The sequence below is a fragment of the Mustela erminea genome, chromosome 7, assembly GCF_009829155.1.
Source record: "Mustela erminea isolate mMusErm1 chromosome 7, mMusErm1.Pri, whole genome shotgun sequence".
Lineage (NCBI taxonomy): Eukaryota > Metazoa > Chordata > Mammalia > Carnivora > Mustelidae > Mustela > Mustela erminea.
The window spans coordinates 104,130,099-104,157,576 of NC_045620.1; the positions used below are offsets into that span (position 1 = coordinate 104,130,099).

Genomic DNA, 27,478 nt, shown 5'->3' on the forward strand with positions numbered 1-27,478 from the left:
TTAAGACAACCCATCATTACCACATAACTCAATAAACCATTACTCTTCGTCTCAGGCTTTGGGGTTGGCTGGGGAAGGAAGCAGCCTGGGTCTGGGCTTTCTCCAGAGAACTTCAGAGCCCCCATGGACCACGAGCTCACTGTGGGGTGGGGGGCGGGGAGTTGAAGGACCGTGGGCTGCCCAGAAGCCCTGACTTCGCATTCCCCCTCTCCCTCTGTTGCTAGACGTTGAACTCCGGGCAGTCACATCTCCTCAACTTTGATTTCCCCTGTGAGTGAACACCAGGACAAAATGAGCACATGGCACGGTGCCCGGGGCCAGTCGTAGACTTCCCACAAGTAGTCGCTCTCGTTATTCACAGGAAGCCAGAGAAGCTGCAGGGAGGACTGGAGAAGGTTCTGGAAACACAATAACCTGGGGCCTACATAACAGCTCCCGTGCCTCCTGGAGCGGGAGAGGAGGAGGGGTGAAGACGTCTCCTGGGCAGTGCTGTGTGCCAGAGTCGGTGCGAAGGGCATCCAATAGATAAGTTGGGATTAGCTCCATTTTACATTTGAGGAAACTGAAGCTCAGACAAAATGAAATAACTTGTTCAAGGTGGGAAATAGTGGGTTCAATCAAGTCCTCTTGGAAGGACTGGGTGATGGGAGGCCCTGGGTGTGCACGGCCATGAGGAGCCGAGGGAGCCTGTGGGGACTTGCAGACAATCCCTGTCTGAGAAATGCAGGAGAACATGGGTCAACATAAAATGGTGGCTGTGAGGGCTCTGCCCCCACCAGGACGCTTGACCTGCAGGCACCTTCTCCATGTGGGGCACGGCGGGAACAAGGGGCAATGCGCCCTGTTGAATGCTGACAGCAGGGCAGACAACTCAGGTTGAGTCAGATGAAGAGAGAACTCCTCAGCCACCATGGACTCCAAGACTAGGAGGGCTGAGGAAGAGACATAGGGCTCTTACTATCCTCCCGCCCCCGTCTCTTCCCTAAAGAGAAGCCGGGGATGCTCACCAAGGATGGCATGAGTGTAGAGCCGTGGGACCATCCCATAGAGAAAACCAGCCTCGTGTCTGAGAGGACCCGAACTGAGGCTCATTTTCCAGTAACAGCGCTTCCCTCTACAACAAGCTTAGCCACAGGCTCCTCATCATCTCAAACCTCTGAGTCCCTGAGTGCCCTAAGGCAGCCCCCCACCTGGTTCTGAGGAGCAACGAACCACCCGCCCCCATCCAAGATCACTTTGAGATATGCTGTGCCCCTGGCAGGCCTCCTCCAAACCCCAAACAGCAAAGGGACTTAGGCTGTGCTTTTGCTACGGGGTGACCATGGTTCAGAACTCCCCTTCCTTTCTCTGAGGTGCTCTGAGCATCCCTGGGCACTTTGCCTCAAGCAAGTGTTGGTGTGTGGTGTGTGGTGTGTGGTGTGGGCCAAGGGCAGCATGGCTGGCTGGTACCTACCCAGACATTCGATCTGTCAATTCGACCGTCAAACCACGGTCCCCCTTTGGAAAATGCAGTCATCTATGCACTCTGGGAAAGCGACCATTTGAGGTGCCCCCGGCACTGGGAGGCGCTGTTGAGAGAAGTCGGGGCCACACTGGCAGGGCTTGGTAAAGGACTATGAAGAGGATGGGGGGACATAGGGTTTGGGTTACCACATAGCAAGGTTTCTGTGAAGGGTTGCGGGAGTCGAGTGTGTGGGGAGGATAGTGGGGGATGGGGCCTGGGCCTGAGGATTCCCAAGGCACCGCGGGCCCACCCTCACCGGCCCTGCAGAGCAGCTACAACAATCCGGTCACAGCCCGTGTGAGGAGGCCTCCGCAGCTTTCCCGGCAGCTCTCCCTGCTGCTTCCTCATCTTCACTCATCCCCTTCCGTGACCTCTGCCCCCTGCCCCTGCTAACATGGCCAGGCCTGCCCAGTGTCAGGAGCTCACAGAAGTCTGAGCCGGCCAGGCAGCCCCTGCAAGTGGCCGTAAAAGTTCCTGCTAGGAGACAGAGCAGCTCAGACCACCTGGACCACGAGGTGGAGTAGAACCCATCTTTCCAAGGTGGGCTGGAGCTGGTGTGATCCTCAGGCCTCTAGGAGTGGGGACAGGGGCAGCTGGGAGTCCTGCCTCCAAGGCCAGCCCCAGGCTGGTTCACCTCCCTGGCTCCTCCAATATTCTTGCCATGAGTTGTTACCAAAGAGAGCCTGTTTTCCATGGGGGGCGGGGGGGCGGGTTACACTCCATCCTGGCAACAAGCTCAGGCAAGAGGAGTCAGTGGCCAGTCTACTGATAGGAAATAGGGGACCAGCAAGATTGAGGGGTTTGCTAGGGTTGCCCCTCTCCTGCCTTCCCTCCTCATCCTCCTGCTTCCTTCCCCCAAAGCACGTACTTTTTCAGGAAATAGGGGACCAGCAAGATTGAGGGGTTTGCTAGGGTTGCCCCTCTCCTGCCTTCCCTCCTCATCCTCCTGCTTCCTTCCCCCAAAGCACGTACTTTTTCAGGTGTGTACCTATCTGGGTCTTCATCAGGTGATTCCTGATGTCCTGGTCCTTCAGGGGTGCCGGAGGAGAGGCCTAGAGACCTCAAGGCCCCTAGTCGGTGGGACTGAGCTTCAGGGGCAGAGGGAAGCCGATGAGGATTGGGGCTCCTTGCCCAGCCCCCCTCAATCCCTACTTCACTCCGACCTTCATCTTCCCTCATCCTCAATAAGAGTCCTAACCCTTCACGAAGGCTTCGTTTCTGCTTATAAAAAAGCTCATTCGCGTCGATTTGTGTCCCTGATTCTGAACATTGGCTCCATTTTGCACTTGGAGTAACTGAGAACTTAAGATTTCTTGACTTTTTCAACGTCATTCAGAGGAGGAGGGACCACCGCCTAACCCCTCGTCCAAGGCCAACTCTGCGTTGTAATCCAAGGCTTGGATACCCAGATGTGGCCAGGCCTCTGCAGAGACCTCAGGCAGCTGTGACTTTGTGCAGAGGGTCAGAAGGTCCGTGACCACCTAGGGCCCTGCCTTGCACTCCTGACGGGGCCAGAAGTCCCGGATGGAAAGCCTGGACGTCAGGCTACAGGTGGAGGAGCGCAGGGCCGGCTTGATCCCGGTTCCCTTCTGTCCCTGGCCCTGAGTTTCTCCTTAGGCCCTCCCTTGGCTGCTGTTCTCCTTCCTTTAGGGTCACAAAGCATTTGCGGCGGTAGGGGAATTCCTTGTTCCTCTGCTGCAGCTTCTGAGTCACCCTCCAGAGGGAGTGAGCCAGCGGAGTGACCACCGAGGTGAATCTTGGGACGAGTCGCGTCCCTCTACCTCTCTCACCTCCTTGTCCTGACACTTTCGTCTCTTAGTTTTTGTTCCAGTACCTTCTCCTCGGGGTCTGATGAAATTATTCCTTTGATGCCTCCGAACCTCCCCCACTTTGTGGGTGTCCGCAGGGGTGTGGACCTGTGAGAGAGTGGGCGAATGCTCAGGAAGGGCCTAGAGGTCCTGCATCCTGCTCCACAAATGCCACCAACTCTCCTCTCTCCGTCTCCTCACCATTCAGCCCCTTGTTCTTCTCATTACCACCTTCTGTTCCTCTTGCTTTTGGGGGACTCAGGGACACAGGCGTAGAGGCTCCCTCTCCCGGCAGGTGCACAGGCCCACAGCCGTCAGCTCCCTCACACACCCCACCACCTTTCCGCCCCACCTGTAATGTCACAGGCCCTGGGACAGAACCCACAGCCAGGCCTTCGAAGAAGCTGGAGGAAGGGGCGAGACGGGCCCCTCCTGGCCAGCATCCTCTCCCCTCCCCCGAGGCCACCCCTTCTCCTGTTCTTGCAAAGGGCCGCACGGGGATTCAGGAATTCGGGGACCAGGACTAGGGGCTCCCCAGGGGCAGCGGTGGCGGGAAGCGGGGCTCTCTGGGTGAGGGGAAGGGGAGCGGGGAGGTGGGCCCCAGCTCCTCCGCATCTGTGCCTGGTGGCAGCCGGCCAGGTTGTGGAGTGGAGCGCTGCCTGCGGCTCTCCCAGGGAAATGTGATTTCCCCTTGAGTGAAGCGGACTGTGCAGTGTGGAAATTGGCTCTTTTCTGAGCGAGCGGCGGCTGTTCTGGAGTCGGGGCGGGCTGGGGCCCGCGGGAGGCCGCGCTGGCCCCTGGAGTGAGCCGGGAGCAGCCATGTGCTGAGAACTCATTAGGGATAAATCAAACTAGTACCAGCATGAAGCCAACACCCTCCCCCCCCCACCACCGCGCCTCCGGTCCCCACCCCCTCGGAGACCCCCTACTTCCACCTCCTCCTCCTTCTCCGCAGCTCAGGTCCCCTCCCCCACGTCAGGGAGCGGAGCCCACTGCACACAGACAATCGCACACACAGGACTGCAGCCTGCGGCCCACTCCAGGAGCAGGCCTCCAACGGGAGCCCAGTTGGCTGGCAAATAAATCTTTGTTGTTTGGTTTTTGCTTGTTTACTTTGGGGACAGGGGATTGGTAGCAAGCTGTAACTTCCAGCCCCCAGGCATACAGCGCCCCTCCCCACCTCAGCCTCACCCTGAGTGTGGATGGGGAGCTCACAGACAAACCCTCTCACCTTCCTGCCTTCTTTCCAGGCCTGCCCCTGCCTCCCCACATGGGTCCCCCCCACCCACGTATATCCCCCTGGGGAGATGAGAGCAGAAGGTTCCCTGGGCCCAATCTTATCTGTCTACCACAGGCCTCCCAGGGGACTTCACCCAAGCAGGACACACAAATTGTCCATAAAAGGGCGAGCTTGGTCTGAATGGACTGAATGGGAAACTCATTCCTCATTCCCTCTCCCTGCCCCCAAAGGAAGAAGGGACAAGAAAGAGAAAAGCTTAAGAAGGAGGGGAGGAGGCTGATGAAACTAGCTGCTGGTGCCAGGGAAAGGGGGCTGCTCTGCCTGCCTTTCTGGGGACTGAATTTGAGGGGTACCAGAACCTGCTGATTCTTGTCGTCAGAACAAGGTCCCTGTCATCACCTTTGTTTCTCCCACCCCTCCCCGAGAGAGGGGGGCCAGGGATGGAGGGAAGGAGCCCAGAGCTGGGGGGTGGGCCTTGGACCCCTCCCCGTCACCTCCCCACTGGAGACCCCAGGGGACTCCAGTTTCCTCAGCTGTGAAATGCATGGCATGGGCCATGATGTCCAGCCCGAACACTGTGACTCAACAGTTGCTGGGTCAGTGAAAGGCATTCCCAGCCTCATCTGACTGGTTCAGGTATGAAGCCTCTTTTCCCCAAATTCCCCAGGTAACTTTCCATTGAACACCCCCAGGAAACGCCATATTTCCATATTTGGAATCGGGTCTCTGTTGGGGTGGGGTGGGGTGACTTCTGGTGCCCACTCACGCAGGGCACTGGAGCCCTGCCTCGGCTGGAGGAGAGAAGCCAGGCTTCCAAAGGATTCCAGGACTGGGGCAGAAACCAGAGCGAGGCTAAGGCATCACAGTTAATGGTTGGCGGCGGGGGGGGGGGAGAGTCTGCTGAGCTCTCATGCTGACTGCCATGTTCACCTGGGGCTCGCTACTGAACCATCTACGACGTCCCAGCCTTGGTGACAGGCACAGAGCTGAGAACAAGATGAATCCGATTGGATTCCACCACCCACTGCACCCCCCCCACCCTCAAATCCCTCTGACCATAGAAATGAGACTTCTACGGAAGTCACTACAGAACAAGCTGGAAAAGTCATGAAGGCCATGAGTGCTTGCAGGTTTCCGACAATGCTTGCAAAATCCTTCCTGTCCCTCCCAGGCCTTTCTCGGGCATCCCTGTCTCCTCGAAGATGAAGCAGCAGCCGCCAGGAACACCAACCACAAACCCTAAACCCCCTCTAGGGCCTTAAAAGCCAGACCTCAATCCCCAGAAAAGGGCTGTTCTCCTGTGCTTGGGTTCCCAGGAGAGAGAACGAGGGTGCTAGGTGAGGGCAACGCAAAATGTAAGCGAGACCCTTCTCAAACACCGTCTCACCCCACTCCAGCTCAAATGCCACTAGCCGGGAGCCTGGGACCTGAAGCCCTGGGTTTTACTCTGAGCTGCTGCTTTGTTCCTGCTATGTGGTGCCAGGCCAGGAGGGAGGAAGAGGGGTCTCAGCGTCTAAACCAGCTGGGCAGCTGCCCCTCCCTGTGTGGGCTTCCCTGGTTACCCCCCTTTGTCCCATCTCAATACCGGCCCCTCCCCAGCTCAGCAGGCTGCCTCCCCCCCCACACACCCTTCTCCAACCACAGCTTGGAGGAGCAGAAGGGAAAGGAGGAGGGAGAGGTGTGGAGGGTAGGAAATGAGACATAGGACAGCGGCGGGGGATACATGGGGATGGAGACTCCAGCTGGCTGTGAGTTCTAGGTCCTTGGGTTCTTCTTTCCCATAAGCTTCTGCTAAGTGTTGGTAACAGAGACAGCAGTCTTGGGGGACAGGCCTCCCCTCCCCGACCCCCCCCCACCCCCGCAAGCGCATTGCAGCCAAGCCCCACTTGGAGGGTGTAGGGAGGGGCCCATAAGGGCTGTAGCACAATGATGGGGGGGGCGTCCTAGAAGGGGGAGCAGGTGCCTTCTCTCAGCAGCAGGCCCAGGGTGGGGGTGGGGTGGGGGTGGGCTGAGACCCAGGCCAAGGCTCAGGGCCCATCTGAGCATGTCGCCTGCTAAGGAGGAGCGGAGGCGGGGGAGGGGAGGGCGGGGAGGTGAATAAATAATAGGAAATAAAACTTCATGAAGCAGAAAATAAAAGGCAGATTATACAGATGTGGCAATTTGAAGGATCATTGCCTCTGTCCTCTTTTTAACTGCTGCATCTGGAGTTTTGAAGCAGCTTACCCTCTCCCTCCCTCAGCCACGTCCCCGCCTGGCTGGAGGCCCCCACGGGGCCAAGGCACGAGTGGGGACAGCACCTCTAACCTCTCTGCCCGTGGCGGCCCCTAGCACCATGCGCTGCTGCCCGGCCTCCACTGAGCCTGTGGGTGGAGGGTGAAGGGGGGGGTGCTGGGTGTTTCGGGGTGAAGCCCTGGGCGAGGTGCGGCTGGGACTGGGTTTATGTGAGGAAGGGGAACAGCTGTAAGACAGCAGGGTCTGGGTGAGGACAGGGCTGGTCAGGAGGAAGGTCACAGGGCCTTTCTCCGGCATCCCTGTCTCCTCGAAGATGAAGCAGCAGCCGCCAGGAATACCAACCACAAACCCTAAACCCCCTCTAGGGCCTTAAAAGCCAGACCTCAATCCCCAGAAAAGGGCTGTTCTCCTGTGCTTGGGTTCCCAGGAGAGAGAACGAGGGTGCTAGGTGAGGGCAACGCAAAATGTAAGCGAGACCCTTCTCAGGAGGGAACGTCATGGTCAAGAACGGAGTGAGGCAGGGCGCCCCATGCCAAAGGGGCTTTGGCTGAGGGGTAGCTGGAGGGTGAAGTTTAAATCTCCGTATCTTCCTGCAGGCAGCTTCTTTCTCCCTCTTCATCAAAATTCATTTGTTAAGCTTCAATTTGACACTGTGCCAGGTGCCATATAAACAGACATGGTCCCTGCCCTTAAGGAATTTCCAACCTAAGACACACACACACTGACATGTTGTTTATTTTATTTTAAATATTAATGTATTCCCCACCTTGTTCCAGAGAGGATTTGAGACAGCTCACAGGAAATGCATGCAATAAATTAGGAAAATACAAGTAAGGACTAAAGTATCGGGACCCCAGAAAATGCAGAGTGAGCGGCCCTGAGCAGCCCCCGTTGAGCTGGAGATCAGCCTTGAGTCTCGTGGCAGTGGCCAAGTGGAAGGGTTTCACGGTCCCTTACCTGACTGAGAAAATCATCGCTTTTCTGTCCATGTACCTCCTCCAGACCCTGTCTGTGTCACACCAGACGGAGACAAAGACGTCAGAAAACCAGAAGCTTCCGCCCGACACCAAAGGTGAGGCAAAGGCCCATTTGGCTCAAATATCCTCAGAATCCTGATGTGTCACCTCTCAAGTCACAGAACTGTCACAGAAGCATTAATAGAAACAGAGGAGTCAGAAGGGGGACAGGTTTAGGGGGACGACACTAAATCCAGTCTTATGTGTAATAAGTAACATCTGTACGGAAACTTATCCTCTCCGGGAAGAATATTAAGGGCCGAGTCCTGCCCAGTTAGACCTCCGGGGCAAAAGCCAGGGCAGAGATCAGAGCTGAAGGTTTATTTACATCAGGAGGCTTTCCGAGAAGCTATCCTGAAGGCCTCCGAAAGCTGCACCTTGGGGGAAGACTGAGTTCAGGGATAGGAGGAGAAAGCAGAAGAAAGACAGAGAAAGAACGTGGAAGAAGGGAGAAGAACCAGGAGAACATGGAGGCCAGAAGCCCAGGGGCATACAGCTTTGAGAGTTATACTTTCAAACTGCAGGTGTTGGCTCCTGAGCAATGGGAACCAGCTTGCCCAGCTCCTCCCCTTGGGAAGCGTCTGTTCCAGGGAGCACGGACAGAAAGAAGAGGGAAGGGAATGAGGGGATATAGCAGGGGAAGGGAGGGATGTAGAAAGTTAGAGACTTAACTGGGGGAGCAGTGATCAAGGAAGGCTTCCTGGAGGAGACGGCATCCAGATACAGTTGGTTTCCTCCCCATCCTGGTACCAGTAGTACTCAGAATTTCTCCGCAGCTGGTCCCAGTCTCCATCCTTTGTGTGATAACGGCCTCACCACCACCCCATCTCAGAAGGTGGACTCTGCCTATCCTAAGCCCCTGACCCTGGTGATTGGCTCAGAGATGGGCACATGGCTCAAAGTGGGCAGCTCAGAGAGACTCTGTTGCTGGACTTGAGTGTGAACTTCCCAAGAAGCAGATGGTCTCTCTGTGTTAGACTGGCACCAAGAAGAGGGCCACTTGGTAGCTCCTGGGGCCATCTTGGGACCATGAGGGCTCCTCCTGCTTCCTAGCCTGGGAGATGGAGCCCAGAAGAACAGAGCGGGGCAAGGCTCAGTGCAGAGCCCTCGCTCAAGCTTCACCTGACCTGGATATAGAGCGACTCATTATGGGAGCGATGGAATGTCCTCTCTTTTTTTGGCTAAAGCCCATTTGAGTTCAGATTTGTTACTTGCAACTTCCAGGCAGAAGAAAAACCGAGGCCTTGCATTTGGAGAGCAGAACCCAAGCGGGGCCCCCAGGAGGGGAGGGTGCATGGGGTAAGGCCAGTAAGGCCGTGAGCTAATAGCTAACTTGCTAGGCTTTCCTTCAGTGCCAGGCATTGTTCTGAGATGTTTACGTGCATAATTTTACTTATTCCTCACAAGGACTCTGTGAGGTAAATAGTGTTATTATCCCTGTTTGATAAGCAATCCGGAGTATAAGAGGGTAGGTAACTGACCCATGGTCAGACGGCTAGAAAAGGGACCATGGGGGCTCAATCCCAGGCAGTCTAACTCCAGGTCCTAACTGCTGACTCCAGATCATGCTGGGCCTTGTGCAGGGCTAGGCAGGTCTCTGGGTCAAAGGTCGCTGAGAGGTGCGGGGCATGAAGGCTGAGAAGACACTGGATTTGATGATTAAGGGTCACAAGTGGCCCTTCTGGTATGTCCTCATTTCAGAGATGAGTACCACAGAAACCAGTTTGCAAGGTGTGAACAGGAGCCAGGTGTGAACAGAAGCCAGGTGTGAATGGGACCCAGGCAAGGGAGAGAAACAGCCGGCAAAGACCACACATGTGTGGGTCTGAGCTACAACAAGCAAGGAGTCAAATGCCCGCTTTTCTTTTTCTTTTTCCTCACAAGGGCGATATCCTGGAAGTTGTTGGCAAGGGATGAAGAAGGGGGTAAAAGTAGGTCCAGAGACCCAGATGGAAGCCCTGAGGGAGAGAGGTCACGGCAGGCAGGAGAAGCAGGGGTGGTGTGTGGTCTCAGGGAGGAGGTCGGTCCCAAGAACGCAGTGAGCCCCTCTTCTGCTAGAGAAGGGAAGAGGAAGGACAGGTAAAGGTGTAAGCCACAGTGAGATGGCAAGGGGGCAGAGACACCCAGAAGAGTTAGTTGATGGAGAGGCGGTGGGGAGGAGCCGTCGTGGAGAGTGTGGCATTCAGGAAAGCCATAAGTACCGTTGAGTATGTGCAGGCATGCGCCTGGGGGCGGGGGTCAGGGAGGGAGAAGGGCCAGATGGCGGACTGCCAGCTTGTCCTGAGTTTCCAGGCCACTGGTTTTCCCCCCTCTTTTCATTTTTTATTTTAGACTTAAAAGAAGTTGCGCAGGTAGTACAGAGGGTCTCGAGGCCCCATTCCGACTCTCCCTATTGGCCTTATTCACTCAAGTCATTTCATTTTCTTAAAGCAAAACTCCCAGGCTGGCTGGCTGGCTGTTAAGCCACGAGTCTGGGCCTCTCCTGCTGGAAAAGCACACTCTTAGGCTGCAGGCAAGGTCCCATGTGACCAGGCCCCGATCCCCACTGCTGTGTTTCCCTTGCCCACCCTCACCCAGTCCTGCAGCCTTGCTTCTTCCATGATAGCCCATCTGTTGTCACCATTGGACTCAGTTAAATGATAACATTTAAATGTTATCAGCAGAAAGCCACACAAAGCAGAGATGCTGGGAGACCAGGGAAAGATTACATCTGGGGTATCACCTGGGTCACACCAGGCCCAGGGTCCCAAAAGCTGAGCCCCCCTAGAAGGGAAAGGAGGAGCCAGAGACAAACCAGCCAGCCTTACAGAGCCTGAGCTCATCACCAAGAACCTGTGCCTGTCCCATTGTCTGCAAAGAGATGCACCAACCCACTTCCCAGGTGGGAAAGGAAGCGAGGGTGAACACAAGGTCAGACATATGCCTGTGGGCCACATCTGCCCCACACCTCAGGATTAGGACTGGGAGCTCACTCAGTGTTCACTTTTGTGGGGACAATTCTTTGCGGGAACTCTAGGCTTCCCCCATATGGCTCCAGAAACTCTTTTTCTTCTCCATCTGCAGAAAGATGTCAGAGTTGCAACCCTTCCCATGGCTGACTTCTCCAGAAGTTGGGGGACCTGGCTTGGACCTCTGTGGGTTTAGGGAAGTGGAAGGTCCTGGTTCTGGTGATGGCTGGGGACAAACAGACTAACTTCCTCTTCTTCAGGGAGCAGAGCTCTGCAGCTGGACACCTGAGCACACAAGCTTGAAAGATGCAAGCCCGCCCCCCAGTGGTCGCATGTCAGAACTGCAGCCTAGCCTCGCCTCCCCCTCAGGCCTCTGGTCCAAGCCCCCGTCTAGCTGCATTGGCCAGGTGGGGTCCCGCGGCCCCCATCTGTCTCTGAAGGCTTCAGGTGCCCAGGTGAAAGACAGGTGCCAGTCCCACATGAGCAAAGAAGCATCAAACTGCCACATACATGCAAAAATGCAGACAAACCTCTGCCTTTTATTCTGGTTTTAGAAAGGATACACGTTCAGTGAGGTCAAATAATCCACTCAAGGCCAAGCTTGTATCAGTCCTGGGGCAAGTCACCTTGATCTGATACTAGGTTTTCACTTATTAGCTGCACATCAGTGATGTGACCCAAGCTGCTTTAAAAATATTTATCCGTGCCTCTGACCCCAAACTACTGAATCCGAATCCCTGAGCAGAGTGGGAGTGTGTCTTCCACATGCCTCTCCAGCAAGAGGAAGTGTGCCTCTGCCCTAATAGCAAGGAGCCAGAGGACAGGGCTGTTACCTCCTGGAGGCCAGAGGCGGATTCCATAAAAAGTGGTCAATATCAGTTGTGAAATGAATGAATGAACAAATGTGTGAGTGGGTGAACAAATGATTCCGAGGTCCCAAGGCTCTGACAGCCTGCACACACAGCGTTCCACACCCGCACACAGACACGGACACGCACATTCAGATGTGCACGGGCACCCGGGCAAAGGGAGACCCAGCCTGGGATCCTGCAGGGGGTCCCAGCTGCGCCAATCCCCCTGACCCTCGGTTCCTTGCACACACGTGCACACCTCCTTCTTCACTGGCCTGCAGTTACTATACACCGACTGAGTACCCGGCCCTGCCCTGAGCTGAGCCCTGGCCAGACAACCCCTCTGGTCCCCGAAGGGCCAGCCCCGCTTGGTGGCCTTCCAGGCCCCAGGGCTGGTTTTTAGCATGGTTTGGGAGGAGAGGGGCCCCGGCAGGAAGGCTGGAGAGGCCGTGCGTCAGCCAGCAGGCGGCAGCCGGGCAGCAGAGGCCCCTCTTGGCAGGCAGCCTGCTCGCACACTTGGCTGAACAGAGACAATGGTGGCTGCTTCTCCATCCCAGCCTCCTTCCCACAGGCAGAGCCCGAGGTCCATGAGTGTCCGGAACCTCCCCCAGAGCCCAGCTGGGAGGCAGCCAGAGGGCAGCACAGGGGGACTTCCCAGGAAGGGCAGCAAAGTCCCCTGAGAGCTGGCAGGGGGGTGAGGGATTCTGGAAGGGTCCCTGGTGCCCCTCCTTGGGAATGCAACTTCATGGGATGGGCTGCGTGGGAGGCAGCCAGGCTTTCACCCGGCCCTCACAGCTCCCAGACTAGCTCCTTCCAAGAGGGCCCCCAGGGGATATATCATGGCCTCTTGCCCCTCAGCCTCTCCCAGGTCTGAACCTGAGGGACCTCCTCCCCTGCTCTGAGGAAACAAAGGCCCCTTGTTCCCAGGGCTCTCCACAGAGCTCTGGAGGCCCCATGCCCTCTGGCCTTCACTGACCACCAATGGCTCTGCTCTGATGATTAGCAATTGGGTGTGTGGGGTGTGGCCTCTCCCATCTGCCCCAGGTGCACGGGTGATTGTGGCGGAAAGCACACAAAGGCCTGGGGCCCCAGAGTCAGCATCACTGAGTTTGTCCTCGAAGCCCCAGAAGCCCTACCTGTCAGGGGGCAGGGCCAAGCCACCCCGCTCTCTCAGTCACCTGAGGCTGCCTGGGGTCTCCCAGGACCTCTCATCCCAGGCCACCCGACTCCCAGAGCAAGACTGTCCTCAGGGCTGTGGCTCCTCTGGCTTGATTGCCCAGAGGCTTCTGCTGCCCCAGCCTCCCTTCTGGAAGCTCAGGGCCCACGGGTTCTTGGATTCTCAAATGAGTGCTGAGCTGCCCCCAGGCCCAAGCAATGTGGCCACTCTAGACTGTGGAACAGGGAAGGGTGACATGGGAGCGCAGCCCACCCCTTGACCTCTGTCCTCCCTTGGGAGTGAGCAGGGACGAGGGCAGCTGGGGGCTGTCGTTGGGGTGGGCACAGCAGTAGCGGGAAAGCTCCGGCAAAGGGGGCGGTGAGGACTGCAGAGGAACAGGGGCTGTCCTTCAGCAGGAAAGGGAGGGCCTCCTCCCCAGTGCAGACCCGCTGAAGCAAGTCTCCTCTATGGGGTCTCATCTCAGTTCCCTTCCCCCACTTCTACACCCCGGAACTCGGGGCCTGAGTCCGTGAGGCGGTCCCAGCTTCAGAGCTGATTGCGGTTCCTCTTGGGTATGATCTTCCGGTAAGTTCTGCGCTCTGAGATGTTGCGTTTCACCTTGGCCGTGGTGGGGGCCTCCTCCTGGAGCAGGGATGGGCTGGAGTGGGACTTCTTCAGGCTGGGCTTGGGCTCCTGAGCGCCTCCGGCTTCCCTCCCCAGCTGCTCCTCCCACAGGTCCAGGTCATCCGAGGGGCAGTGCAGACGGGCCACCAGCAGCTGCACGTAGGTCTCGTAGCGGGTTTTCTGCAATACACGGCCCTGCCCCCTTAACACCAGCCGGGCTTCTGCACAGGAGGAGGCCAGAAGCATGCAGGGCAGACCCCCCCCCCCCACGTGCACAAAGCTCTTGACAGTGAAGATTTCTGCAGAAAGAGGGCTGGACCCACAGCCAGTGTCTGCACTGAGCGTGAGCAAGCCAACTTTGCAGAACACGGCAGCCACATCGCCAAACCCTGCAGTTACCTGGATGGGATTCTAACAGCACCCACCAGCCCAGCCTTGTTCTAACAGCCTCCACCTTGTAGCGCTGTAACTAATGTCTCCAGAATGTGTTCCATCCCCGAGACACTAAAAGATCCATAACCCGCTAGGCCTGATCTGTGCGGCATTGCACACAAACAGCTCACATCTGTACTGAAGCCTAATTGAGTCTGAATCGCATTTTAACAATTGGCATCTGGAGAGCGGGATGCTAACCACCTTCATCTGTTTAACACTCGGAAGGCCTCTGTAACTAGCAGCCTTCAGATACGGGTCCCAGGGTAGTAAGTGCCTGCTCACCCTAGGTGGCTGGGTGGCCCAGGAGTCCTTTTCTCCACTTGATCAAGAGGGCAAGAGGTCTAGAGAGGGCCCGGGGTTGCTACAGGTTGCAGCTGGTCATAGGTAGGGAGAGGCTAGAATTCTGCAGGCAGAGCTGGGTCCTGTCCCCCGCAGGACCTCTGGGAAGTAGTGCACCTACCAAACCAAAGGCTGGGCCACAAAGGCAGGGAGGGGACAGCACGAAGCCCAGCACACACAGCCAGAGATGACACAGGTGCTCCCTTCTCTGGTCTCTGCCTCTGAGTGGCTCTGACCCTCTCTGTTCTCATACTGCCCCCCACCACCCCCCTCCTGCTTCAGGTCCCAGAACGTGTGCACTGACCATAGGCATAAAGTGTAAGGGGGGATGGGGAGATAGAATGGGGGGTCAGGGGATAAAACAGTGCAGCATCAATCAGAGGGGTGAAAAGGTCCTTGGTGAAGGTTATAAATGAGCTACAGTCCTGACTGGAGTAGGATGTGAATTCATGGGGTTTGGACACGTTGTTTCATTCCTCCTTGCCTGTTTCCTCCTCTGTAAAGTGAAGATCATGGTCCCTACAGCAGTTGTTAGACAACTAAACAAGGTAATACAGGCAAGTATGACAAACGCCGTAAATACTGCCTATTAGGACTAGGCAGGTATTAGGGGAAATAATTAAACTAAAACACAGTTTTTCCTTCAATTTAAGCGAAGTCAAATACAGTACACTCTTAGGTAAAAGAAACTGACCAAACGTCTCCTGTGAGTGTTTCCAGAAAAGCAGTTTCTAGGAGCCCCCAGGACAAGAATTGAAGGGGTCTGAGTGCACACGGACACACACACTTTGCGCATAGCCCTGCACATGAATTCGCACACACGGCCTCCCCCAGTCCTGAGCGACCTGGGCAACGAAAGCTGCAAGGCCGGATGCGGCCACGAGAGGGCGGCAGAGAGCCCAGCCGAGGGGGTGGGAAAGCCCAGCGAAGGCGGAGACTCCGCAGCCTGACCTCATACTCCAGGTACTCCTTCCTCAAGCGGTACTCCTCCAGCTCGCGGCCGCGGCCCCGCCGCTCCGGTAAGTTCCTCTGCAGATCCAGCAGGTCGTCGGAGGCGGCGTCCAGGCAGTTCTCGTGGGATCGATGCTGCTCCTCCTGGGAGCGGGAGGCGGAGAGGGAAGCTGTCCCACCGCACCCCTATCCGTTCCCGGCCCGAGGTGCGCAGTCCACCGCAAACCTCTCAACGTTCTGGAACCAGGTGCGCAACCCGCCCACCCTCCCTTCGTTTCCGGGCCCAGTGCGCAGCCCACCCCTCTCCCGGTTCCTAAGCCAGGCGCGCAGCCCCGCCCAACCATCTCCCACTTCGTCCCGAGGCTGAGCAGCCCCTTTCCCCGCCGCACCCGCCCCTTTCCGGGGCCCCCAGTACCAGGGAGCTCTGGGCGGGTCCTATAGGCAGGATGGGCCGGACGAATCGGCGCTGGGAGCCCACAGCGGCGGGGAAGGGCGGCGCCGAGTGCGTGGCGGCGGCCAGGTTGATGCGCGCGATCCAGGAACTCATCTCCTTCGCGGTGCTGAGGGCAGAGGAGACCGTCAGACCCCAAGGTGACAGAGTCGGCCCTGCCCCTCTCCCCCCCACTCCCACCCCAACCTCCTATGGTCTGCACAGCCTTCCAGACTCAGGATTCAGCGCTTCAAAAAGCCAGAAGCCCGCCCACCAGTCGAGGTGGTTGACCTGTGCCGGTGTCTTTTACCATCAAAGAGGAAAATCTAGGAAGGCGATAGATTTTTAGATCAAATGGGGGGGGGGGTCGATCACTAGAGGCTTCCTGGAATCCTGGGTTCAGAAGTAGGAGGCTCGACCAGGCGCTGGACCAGGGAAGAGGCCCAGTTGGAGGCAAAGTGGGCGGGGGAGCAGGTGCGGCCCAAGGACCCCTGCCAGCAGCATTCTCCTGCTTCCACCACAGCCATCAGAGGGTGATGAGCGAGGAACCAGGGAGAGGCGAGCCGGGGCCTTGCTGCTGGTCCATCCCCCCCCACCCCCGACTTACGGAGCCTGGAAGAGGTAGAGGCGCCAGTCGGCAGTCCGCAGCTGGAAGACGTGCGGCTTCTTGGTGTAATGGGTGGCGGGTGTGGCCAGCGAGTGGTGCACCCCCACAGGCTCGTCCACCATCTGCCCCACCAAACTCTCCCCTGCAGGGGGGCAGTGGTCCTCTCCCTGGGGGGGGGGCGACACAGGGGCTCAGAAAAGAGGTAATCATCAGTTGCCCACCCTCTGAACCATTCTGGGCCCTTCCCTGCCCTGCCTGTCAGGGCCATGCACCCCCTCCCTACCTTCAGGAAGTAAAGGACCATCCCTCGAAGCAACGTGTGGAACATCTTCCAGCCGCGCTTGCCCCACGGCGCTGCCCCAGGAGCAGAACACAACCAGACTCAGACACACATGACCCCTCTCCCCAACTTCGTCCCTCCCCAGGTGCACATAAACACACAGCAACATGCCAGCACCACAAGACACAGTCGCAAACAAGCAGTGCCACGCCTCACACCCTGGAAGTTGCACTCAAGCCCCACCAACAACAAAAGCAGATGTCCACACCGACTGTCCCCTCTCTCGCCACTCCCACCCATCCTGAGAGGCACAGGGGCTCAGCTCCTCGTGCAGAAGAAGGGTCTCCGGGGTCACCTCTCTACCTTGCTCAGGCCCTGTGGCTTCTTGAAGCCAAATGCTAGTTCCCCGGCCGGCTACCTCACCCTGTCCGATCCATCCAGGACCCCATTAATGTTCTGGTCCTGTCGCTGCCCTGCTATAAAGCCTGCACCTGTCCGCACTGAGGCCAGATGTACCTCCTGCTGTTTTGTTCCCAGCAGACTATGCCTGCTCCTTTGTCTGGGGGGGGATGCCCTCTGGCCTCTTCCACCAAGGTTCGGTCAGATACCATCATTTCCCAGAAGCCTCACCCATCCCTGTCCCCCACACCTCACCCCCAAGTCTAATCAAAGCCTGCCCCTCCTCCACACCCCCATACTTTATCTCCCCCTCCCTATACCCCTCAGCCATTTCCACCTTTTATCCCAGACACTGATGTGCTCACCTAACCTCCCCCTTACCACGGGGACCTGGAAAGCAGGGAGTACCTAGGTATGTCTTATCTCTGTACCCCTGTCCCTGGCATCTTACCCAGTGCCCAGCACATGATCCCCATCAAGGAAGCAACAAAGGCTGCCTGTCCCTGACCCTGACCGTGCCAGCCCTCTGCACCTCAGCCCCCAGGTCACCTGCGCCAAGCCACTTGGCACTCCCACAGGCACGCACACACTTGGGCTTGGTGGCGGACACAAGCCCTCCACGCCACAGGGCAGCAGACACTCACTCTTCTTGCCGTCCGCATCGTGATGCATCTTCCGGGCCAGGATGCCCTGCTTGTAGGTCGGCGCCGTGGGGTTCTGGGCCAGCTGCAGGAAAGGGTTGCTCAGCTTGCCAGTGGGGGGAGACACCTGGGCCTTCTGTGGTCGGCCTGCGTCGTCTTCATCCCTGGACATCAGAGAATCAGGTTGGGGGTACTGACCAGGCAGAGGCCACCAGGAGGTGCCCATGCACCTGTGCCCCAGGATCCCCAAAAAGGAGTCCTTCAAAACCAGCCCGTCCATTCCTGTCATCCCCACCCTCCACGGCCCCTGGCTTCTCCAGGTGTTACCTGGGCTCCTTCACCCCTTGGAGACTCGCCCAGCGCCCAGCCTCTGGCTGGACCCCGCTCAGAGGGAAACACTGTCCAGCACCTCTCCCAGGCTCGTGCAACTCTCAGGTAGGCAGGTGGAGGGAGGACAGGCCCAGGGACGGGGGAGAGGGGCAGGCAGTGGAGGGAAGAGGGACTGTCACTTACATAGCCCATTCAAGCTTCTCACTTCGGATAGACCAGTAGAGGGCCTAGAACAGAAGCACACAGTGGGCAGGTAGCCTTGACCCGTGGGGCCCAAATTCTGGCTGGCCCAGGTCAGAGAGGGCCACGCTACAGTCTGCCTCTTCTACCCCCGGCCCAGCTGCCTTCCTCCTTGAGTGGGAAGCAGCTCCCACATGCATCCAGCTACCCACGAGTGCAAGCGTGCAGCCACGGACAGAGCGGCCATGTGCCAGGCACCGTGGGAGACACTCCAGACAGGATGAGCAAAGCAATCCTAGTCCCTACCTGAGCTTAGGGAGGCCTGAGCTAGTTCTCTGGGAAAGGAAATGAATCATCTAGTACCATCCTGCCCTGAGGGATGGGACAGAGCAGGAACAGCCGACCAAGGTAGGGGCGGGGGTGGGGAGAGCAACAAATGGATGGTGAAGGAATGAGTCAACGAGGCACTGGGACATGGAAATGATCTGACAGAGTATTCATGTCCATGCAATCTTGCTTGCCTTTTTAGCCCTGGCAATGTCTAGCAGGGTGCCAAGCACACAGCAAGTGTTATAGAAATGTCCACCATGCAGACAAAAGAACCAGTGCAGGGGCGCCTGGGTGGCTCAGTCGGTTAAGCCGCTGCCTTCGGCTCAGGTCGTGATCTCAGTGTCCTGGGATCGAGTCCCGCATCCGGCTCTCTGCTCAGCCAGAAGCCTGCTTCTTCCCCCCTCTCTCTCTCTGCCTTCCTCTCTGCCTACTTGTAATCTCTGTGTCTGTCAAATAAATAAATAAAATCTTTAAAAAAAAAAAAAAAAAAGAACCAGTGCATTGCTGCATATGAAAAGCCAGCCGTGTGCCCCGCGCGCTGTGCTAGGCCCCTGACGCCCTTTATTTCATTGTGAGAACCACACCATAATTAGTCGCTACCCCAGGAGGAGCTCGAGCAGGCCAGGGGATAAGCTGCCCAAGACTGGAGTTCAAACCCTAGAACATCTGGCTTCTAAGTCTTAGACTTACTGGCACTTGAAACTTTGCCCTTTGCTCATTCCAAGAACCAAAGACCCAGTGCATCTAAAGACTCCCCATGCTCAGAATCACCTGGAAACTCCAGAGAACATCTTAGGGGTCCCAGCCCCAGGGATTCTAATTCAGTAGGTCCAAGGCAGGGGGCCTACAAGTTCGCACAAGCCAACAAACTCTAAGGTGTGGCTGCTGCCGGCTGGGACGCACACTCTAGTACCTTCCATACACAGGCCATGGCCTCCCAAGGACATTGCAGCAGAGCCAGGCTGAGGCTGAGCATCTCCCCCACCTTTCGGGGGAGATAAAAAGCTACAGAGGGAGCCCCGATATCACAAGCCCAGGGAATAGCCCCGTGTGCCTTACCTTCAGCAGCTCCTTCGGGAAGTTCCCTCCGTCTCGCAAGCCATTCAGGTTGGTGATAAATTCCTGGCAGCTCATGCTCTTCCCAATGTTCTGTGGCCATTGAGGGAAGTGAGGCAACAGGCACACACTCCCCACCCCCCACAGAATACCTCCCCCTACCACCATTGGCCACTCTGGAACCTTCTCCAGTTCTCCAGACCTACGTCCTCCAGAGCCCTTCCATGACCCCATCCCAGGCCTCTGGCCTCAAGCTCCCCTGCGCCCTCACCTGTCCATGCAGGTCTGTGTTGAGGAGCATGATGGCACAGGTCAAAGTGTGAACGGAATCTGTCCCAGAGGGAGGCGAGTGGAGAGAAAGCTCCTTAGAACCAGGACTCCTGCCTTTCCGCTGCCCAGACTGGGTGGGGTGACTGCAAATGCTTTTGGGTCTCCGTGGCTCCCCAAACACACACCCATGAGCTGGTACCCAGTAAATGCCTGAGCAGACCCAGGGGACACTTCCATGCCATCCCCCAAGGCAGCCCAGCGAGCCCTGCCCTCAGGGCCCGCCCCCTCCCTACCTGCAGAGGGGAAGGCCCCCGGATTGCAGTAATGGAAGCGTTTGGAGAACTGGTAGAGGATTCGCTCCCGCTCCTGAGTCTCCCCGCTGAGCACCAGGGCCTGGAGGAAGCCCCTGGAAGGAGGACCAGAGTCCAGGACAGGGTCCAGGCTGGGGTAGCCAGCAGGCTCCAGAGCTGGGGGCCAATCAGATTCCGGCCTCACCGGGGCCACCACCTCCCAGCCATCCCTCCTCCCCAGAGAGGGCCTGGAGGCCTTACCGGAGGGCTCGGTCCAGGCTCTGGCCTCCAAACTGGAAGAAGGACAAGTACTCCTCAGCCACAGCCCTACTGAAGTCATTGCTGCAGAGAGGAAACAGGAATGACGCCTGCAGTGGGGGTGGGGGTGGAGGTGGGGGCGGGGGGGTTGTCTGGGCTGGGGCCGCAGATGCCAAGGGGCCCAAGGACCCATGCACATTCCCAGAGGGTGAGAGGGCAAGGGAGCAGCCGGGGTCTGGTCTGCCGTGGGCACCGTCTACTGCTGAGTGGGGAGCACACGTGCAGTTGGGTGGGGGGCAAGGTGGCCAGGTCCGGTGGCGCGAGGCAGGGCTCAAGAGTGTGGAGAAGGGGTGACAAGTGGGACTAAGAGGAAGCGGCAGGCACTGCCCAGGGACGGACTAGGACAGGATCGAGGGGATGAAGGTCAGCAGTGGGGCGGCCGGCCGGTGGACGGAGTCTGCTGACCGTGCTTCCTCTCCCGACACAACCTCCAGCCTTGCTCAGGGTCAAACCCCCTTACTTCTTCTGCAGGTAGGCGGCCACTTCAGACTTCCGGAAGCCTTCCAGGTGATAGAGGCGAGAGGCCAAGTTCCAGGCCACCTTGTCGCTGTTGACACCATTAGCCAGCTTGTCTCCAGTCTGTGGCCTCTGGCCTTCCTCCGGGCACTGCGCCTGGGGCATGGGGCTCTCGGGAAGCCTGCGAATGTCCAATAGTGGCCTCAGACTTCCACAAGGGATGGACAGGTGGGGGTACTGGGTCAAGTGTCCCTCCAGGTCAGTCATGGAAGGGGTGATCAGCAGGGGAGCTGGGGTGGTGGAGGGAGCCGCTAGACCAGGGCCTCACTGGGGAAACTCGTGCCTGGCCTGGCCTGGCCCGGGCACTGGGAGCCAAGGGCACCTCCCTAAGCGGGAGCCAAGCTTAGCACGCAGCGCCTTCTCAGGTCAACCACAAGGACGTTCTGAGTCTAGCTCACCTTAGGCGGCAGGTGTAGCCCTCTGAGGATGCCAGTGGTATTGAACCCATCCCCAGGAGGGACGGCACAGGTCTCCCCGACCCCCACCAGCCACTTGTCTCCCTCACCTGTCCTGCCCCGCTCGTGATGCCCCCTTGCCCCCTCCCCCTCCCTGCCCCAGCCCCAGGCTTTCCTCCTAGAGCTGTAGCCAAGGAAGGTGCAAGGGTGAGGGGAGATCAGGCTTCAGGCATGGTGACAGCTGGCGGTGGGGGTGGGGGCGGTCACACACTCGGGGAACACTCAGCATCTGACACTCAGAACTTTGGAGGCAACCAAGCCCAGTCTCTGCCGGACTCTTCCATTTCCCCAGCAACCCGACCACTGGGGCTGGGGGATCCTCCTTATGGGGTATTGGGATAGTCCATAGCCCAGTGACCAGAGTTAGGCAGCTGGACAGGAGCAGCATCAGCAGCACCTGCAAATGTTCACGGGTAAACCGACTTATAACACGAGGCCACACCCGACAGTCCCTCTGCCCGAACACAAACGTCCATCTCTGCCCCCGCCTGGGCCATGTCTTCGCAGCTCACGCCTCCCTGAGGCTCCTGGGGGTGTAACGGCGCTCCGCTGCAAAGGGACAGACACATCTCGCTCCCCCCACACCAAAACACAGGGCTTCGTGAAGTCTGTGTTAGTGAGGCCAGAAGATTCTAGGAGTCGCAGGAAAAGCCACTGACAGACAAGGAACCGGAGGCGTTAGTCCAGTGGGCCGTTGGAGAGGAGAAAAATGATGACACACTTGTCACAGCCGAAGAGCGCTGTTTGATAATCAGCGGAGCGCGCCCAGAAATGACCTCGTGGATTAGTGTTACAAAAATAGTATCTAGATGGGGAGTTGCTTTTGGAGAAAAAATAATGCAAATATAAACTGTCATGGGATTGTGTACTTTAAACGGGTGCACTGTACAGTCTGTTAATTATTTCTCAACAAAGCTATTATTAAATTCATTAATGGTGGTGTGGGGCCTGCTTGGGATTCCCTCTCTCCCCTTCCCTCTGGCCCCTCCCCCTCCAAAAAATAAAAATTAGAAATTAAACTAATCGATTGGAATGAAATAAAATGAAACAATAAAATATGATAAAAATAGCCTCCGTGACCTCACTGTGACAGTCAAGCACACAGGAGAGCTCCCATGGGACCAGCACACTCAGGTCAGGAAAATTAGCTCAATATTGTGCTGAAAATAAGACTGAACTTCTTTGTGTAATGATATTTAGCATCCTAGCAAGAAAAGTCCTAATTGATCCTTTTTCATTACTTACTATGAATATATGGTTCTCATTTCAGGTGGGTCTACTTACTTTTCTCTTGGGCTGAACTTGACTTTAGTTTTGGTACGATGAGCCCTCTCTTCTCAGATCCGGAAAGACTCCCCACTGATTCCCAAGCCTCCCAGCACCTCCAGAGACTGAATGTTTTCCAGATGCATGAGAGAGATGCTTTCATTTTGACACTGCCTGAGGTTCTGTCCCCATCACCCCGTGACACAGAGATGGGGTTGGGGGGAGAGCCGACCCTCCAGTTAGTGCAACCCGAACAATCATGGTTCCCCCTTGCCTCTTCAGGAGGTGCCCTCCTTTCCCAGGTGGAGGCCCCAGGCGCTGGCAGCCCCCTGCAGCCTCCAGAGGGAGGCAGACATCTAGCTTGGTTTCCCCGTGGTCCTATTCCTGCGTCTGGCCACAGATCTGGGGCCATTTGATCCTGCTATGGGGTCCCGAGATCCACTTCCTTGGTTCCAGTCACAACTGCCCTTGGGGTTTTGGCTTTCCCCCGAGATCTGAGCCATACCCTCAGCCTAAGGCTCACGGATGGGTTTCTCCCAGACACTTCCTTCACGTTCAAAGCACTGTGTCATCCCCCCCATCACAAGCTCTGACCTTCCTGCTCCCCACCCTGCTTAGCATGACACCCGTTTTTTCTGGGTACAGGGCCCTTGTCAGGCCCCCAACACCTCCCCTCCTTCTCTCCTGGTGTCCAGGCTCTTGGGGCATTGCCTCGCCACGCACAAATCTTGCCCCGTGTGTAAAACTGTCTGCTTTTTGGTTTCTCGTGCTTTCCAACCCTCCAGTGTTGCTCAAAGCTGCAGGCACCCAGTCATACAATCCTGGCTTAATCCACGTTAGTGTATTAAATCCCAGCAGGCATTTCTCATGCTCCATCCAGTCCAGGGAATTCTTAAATGTATCCACAATTAGAAGCCAGAGAGCGGGTTCGTCGGACACTTACCCTGCCGCAGAGGTCAAGCACACACCAGGCTGGACGGCTCCAGCCTCGGCAGTCCTGGCTGGGCCTTCACTCTTCACTTCCTCCCCTGGCTGTGGGGGCTCTCCTGCCTCCTCTCTCTCCGGGAAGCTTGGCTCTGCCCCATCTATCTCCAAGAGTGAAGGGCATGAAGCATCTAGTGTCCGCTCGGGAAGACTGCTGCCCCAGTTGGGGCCCTGGGGCGATGGGCTGCCTTCCCGTGAGGACACAGGGCTGGGCCTGGGGCCAGGGCCTCTGCTCTCAGACTCGGGGCTGCTGGGCTCCGGCGATGAGGCTGGGCTCCCCCAGGGGCCAGGAGCCAACGTGCGCAGAGCAGACTCCTGGGGACACTCAGCATCACTGTCACCTGAGGAAGAACATGGAGGAAAGCTGACATGGGGTGAGAGGCAGGCTGAGGGCCAAGGGGCCCCGCAGAGCCAGGAAAACAGCCTGGAGGGCCACCTCCGCAAGCTCCCTCCCTGCGGCTCCGCCCCCTGGAGCTGGGCAGCACGTTCTGTCCCTCCTCCGGCTGGGGACCTCCCACACGCGGAGGCAGCGGGCAGAAGGCTCCTAGGACTCCAGACCCAAGGCAACACTGTGGGTTCAGGGCTTTCTAAGCCACTAGGACCCAGGCGTCAGAAATGTTGAGTCTTTGGCACATTTCTTTGTGAATTCTACAAAATGAGCATTTTCAAACCCATTGTATGAATGAAGTCATAGGAGAAGCAGGATTTCACCCCTGGTCTGCCTTCCACACGACACAACGGGACTTCTCAATGCTGTCTGCGGATCCAAGGACAACCTTTGTTCCCCCCCAGATCCAAAGCCTCCTGCACCCAATTTCCCAGAACTCATAAGAGATCTCACCTTGGTCCTGGGAAATCAGAGGCACCCCAGGCCAGGAAGGACCCTCTTCTGTCTGCCAGCCTTCCGGGCTGGGCAGGGCCTGTTGAGAGAGACATAGGATCTCCATGAGCCCTAGAGGCACTGAGAAGGGGGGGGTAGGGGAGAATGACTTTGAATATCCAGGGCCCTCCCTCCCTGTTCTCTTCCCACCTGGCAACAGGGCCCCAGTCTCATCCGGGGCCCTCAGATCAGAAGAGGAACCCCGGAGAGAAGACCTGCATCCTAGGGGTACTGGTGCCCGCCCTGAGAATCGAGAATCACCGAGGCTCACGTTCCTCCATACAGATGGGGAAGGGGAGGCCGAGAAAGGGGAAGTGACTTGCCCAAGGTTGCACCAGATGCCTGGCAGAGCTGGGGTCAGACCCAACTTGTCCTGTTTCCGAGGTCAATACTTTGTCCACACCAGATGCCGCAGATGGGGCGGGGCCAAGACTGTCCCCCAGAGAAGTCTTAGAGAGAAAGAGAGGCAAGAGGTTTGACCCAAGGGAAACTGTTCTTAGGGCTTTTAATGCACCCCCTAGGCCTCGGGAGCCCCTCCTCCATGCTCACTGATTTCCAGTCTTCTCTGTCCCCATCTTCCTCCCTCCGTGGTCTGCAGTACCAGCCCAAGGACCAGCTGTATTATAGAGAGGGTGACAGCGCCCAGGCACTGGGGCAGGGCAATGGCCACTTGCTGTGAGGATGGGGCTCCCAGGCATCCCCCTGAGGACCCCAAGGACCCTAGAGCAACAAGGTCACAAGAACGCACTCTCACGGGACAGAGCCAGAGCCCTGCAGCCTTGGGGTTGGGGGACACCGACGGTATCTAGCAGCTCCTGTTATCTTAGGGTCAGGTAGGAGATCTGCTCTGGGAATGACTCTTCTGCATTTTCTCTGGGACCAGAGAGATTAGAAAGTTATAGCCCCACTCTGCCATCTGGAGTTTCCTTATCTCTTGAGCAGAAGGTTCCCTGGGAAAACTGTGCTCCCTACCATCTCACGTCATTTGTCCCCGGAACTCAGCCCAGTTGCTACTGAGGATCTCTGCCATTGTCATGAGGGCCCAATCTATCCACCCTGGGGAGTGGGGTAGAGGGGTGGGAATGAAAGACAATGAACCCAAAGTAACCAAATGCCTAGATCTCTCAAGAAAAGGCCAGACTCTTAAGACAGATATCTCCTGCCTGGGGCAGAGGTCATCTGGCCTGTTGTGGTTGGGAAAGTCCTGGAGGTGGGAGGGGTCGACTCTAAGAATGGCCTGGAACACACAGCCTTGGAGGAGCTGTTTGTTCTCCAAGTGTGTCCAGACACAGTCCCTGGAGCTGCTGAGATAGAGACATTTGTGGACTTAATTGCCAGCACGTTCCATTGACATCATGGTATTTGTACAATGTCCTGTAATTCTGAAGGCCACACTGGGCCTGCTTTTCTGCTATATTGCTTCAGGATTCCAAAAGGCCCTAGCATTGAAAATGAGTGTTCTGGGCCCAGTGACCACAGAGAATAGCCCTTCCTTCCCTGTCCCTACGCACAGTCTTGGGTGGGTCCCCAGGGCTCAGCTTACCTCAGTCTCCCCACAGTCAGGAGGTGCTTCAGGGGTCCCCTTGGTGGCCTCATTCACTACAGGCCACGAGAAGGAGTGAGGTTTGTAGGTGGGTACAGGGAACGGAGGCGTGGTGTGCCCGCTAGAATCAGCTGTGCCAGCCCCCAAATCCAGCTCGCTGTCCAATTCCCATAGGACGCCCCCTCCTGGGAGAGGAGGCTCTAGGATCTGGGGACACTCGGGCTTGGGTCCCCCATCCATGCAGGAGTCTGAGAGCCCCCAGGACAAGCGAGCTCCAGAAGCACTGTCCGAGCAAGGGCTCTCCAAAAAGAGGGGATTGTCAAAGAACAGGCTTTCCTCCTCGGCACCCCACTCCGGGGAGGAGTCTGTCCTTCCCTCCCTGGGCCACAGGGAGTGCTGGTTCTCCCCCTCAGTGCCACTGCTGTCTCCTCCTGGAACCTCATCCACTGGTGAGTCATCCACTGGTGAGCTAGGGTGGAGGCCTGAGCCCTGGGGGCCTGCGGGGCTGGAGGGGAAAGCAGGGAGCTCCACAGGGGCAGCGGGGAGGCAGCACCTCAGCTCAGCCCTGAGCCCCTCTGTCTTCTCTAGCTCCTCCTCCAGGTCCAGGACACACATCTGGGCCTGCAGGATGCCTGCCCAGAACACCACTTGCGTGGATGTGCTCTGGCTCTGCCTCGGGCTCCCCAGGGGATGGTTGTTCCCCGGTGACTCGGGAGGCGCTACTTTGTGCCTGGGCTCCTCCTGGGAGGAGCTGCTCCCCAAGTGCAGGGGCTCCATGCTGGAGCCCCCAGGGGGAGCATCTGGCTTCGTAGAACTGGGAGGCTCCAAGGCCCAGGTCTGTTCTCCATGAGGTCCGGGAGGGTCGGGAAGGCTGCATGTGTCCCTCGGGTGGGCCCCTGGGCCAGTCTGCAGGTTGTCTCCCAAATAGAGGTTGAGAAATTCCATGGGCTTGGGGTGTTCCGAGAGTCTGTCGTCTCCCATCATCCAGCGTGCAAGCTGCTCTGGTGTCCCCAGAAGTGTCTGCCTTCACAGTCCCATGGTGTGGGTCCGGGGCAGCACTGGCGGCGGGTGGGTGGGCTGCGGGGTGGGGAGATCCACACGCCTACCCTGGAAGTGCCAAAAGCAAATGTGTGTTAGCAAAGTGTGCTCAGCCCCTGGAGGCCCACGTCTTGTGTATCAGACAGGTTTCCGGGGGCTTGCCGCAGCCCCGGCCCTGGCCAAGGGGCGTGTGCCCTCCACAGCCTTGCCTGGGGTGAGGGAGGCACCAGAGACGTTGTCCATTCCCAGCCCCCCAACCTCTACTGCTCGCACCACGACGGCCCTGCTCCGGAGACACCTGCCTGCTGACTGAAGGTGGCCGAGTGGCCTCCCTGAAAAAGATAAAGGGGACATCTTCTCGGGCATTAGGGGCGGAGAACTTAGACACTGAAGTGGCTGGTGGCAGGAATGGCAGGTGGACGTCCCTCAGAGCAGCATGAAAGCCGTGGTACACCGAAAACACTCACCAGCCAAGAACATGGGAGCCACACAGACACAGACTCCAGGCCAGGAGCCCTGAGGGAGGCACAGGCATCCAAGAGAGGAAGGCACAGGCCA

General features: G+C 57.6%; 1 protein-coding gene and 1 long non-coding RNA gene across 2 annotated transcripts; one reads left to right on the forward strand and one right to left on the reverse strand.

Annotated features, from left to right (window-relative positions):
- Positions 1 to 9,683: 9,683 nt before the first annotated feature.
- Positions 9,684 to 26,997, reverse strand: PSD4 (pleckstrin and Sec7 domain containing 4). The gene is made up of 16 exons (XM_032352731.1): positions 25,883 to 26,997; positions 24,663 to 24,788; positions 24,301 to 24,379; positions 23,419 to 23,800; positions 20,699 to 20,875; positions 20,182 to 20,262; positions 19,924 to 20,036; positions 19,632 to 19,690; positions 19,364 to 19,453; positions 17,978 to 18,021; positions 17,468 to 17,628; positions 16,428 to 16,498; positions 16,145 to 16,311; positions 15,523 to 15,667; positions 15,108 to 15,251; positions 9,684 to 13,562 (listed from the first exon to the last, which is right to left on the reverse strand). The coding sequence occupies exons 1-16, from the start codon at positions 26,864 to 26,866 to the stop codon at positions 13,305 to 13,307; spliced, it is 3,081 nt and encodes a 1,026-aa protein (XP_032208622.1). The 5' UTR covers positions 26,867 to 26,997; the 3' UTR covers positions 9,684 to 13,304.
- On the forward strand, positions 15,614 to 18,641 carry LOC116595896. The gene is made up of 3 exons (XR_004287905.1): positions 15,614 to 15,698; positions 16,061 to 17,899; positions 18,504 to 18,641. It is a non-coding gene; the product is annotated as an uncharacterized LOC116595896 (long non-coding RNA).
- Positions 26,998 to 27,478: the final 481 nt, after the last annotated feature.

Bases quoted from the DNA above. Each gene is read 5' to 3' on its own strand.
- PSD4 (XM_032352731.1), bottom strand. From the start codon at position 26,866: ATGATGGGAGACGACAGACTCTCGGAACACCCCAAGCCCATGGAATTT. The intron at 24,380-24,662 runs GCAAGTCACTTC...CTCTCTCAACAG, and splicing joins GGCATCTGGTGCAACCTTGG to GCCCTGCCCAGCCCGGAAGG. The intron at 13,563-15,107 runs GTCAGGCTGCGG...CGTGTATTGCAG, and splicing joins AGGAGTACCTGGAGTATGAG to AAAACCCGCTACGAGACCTA.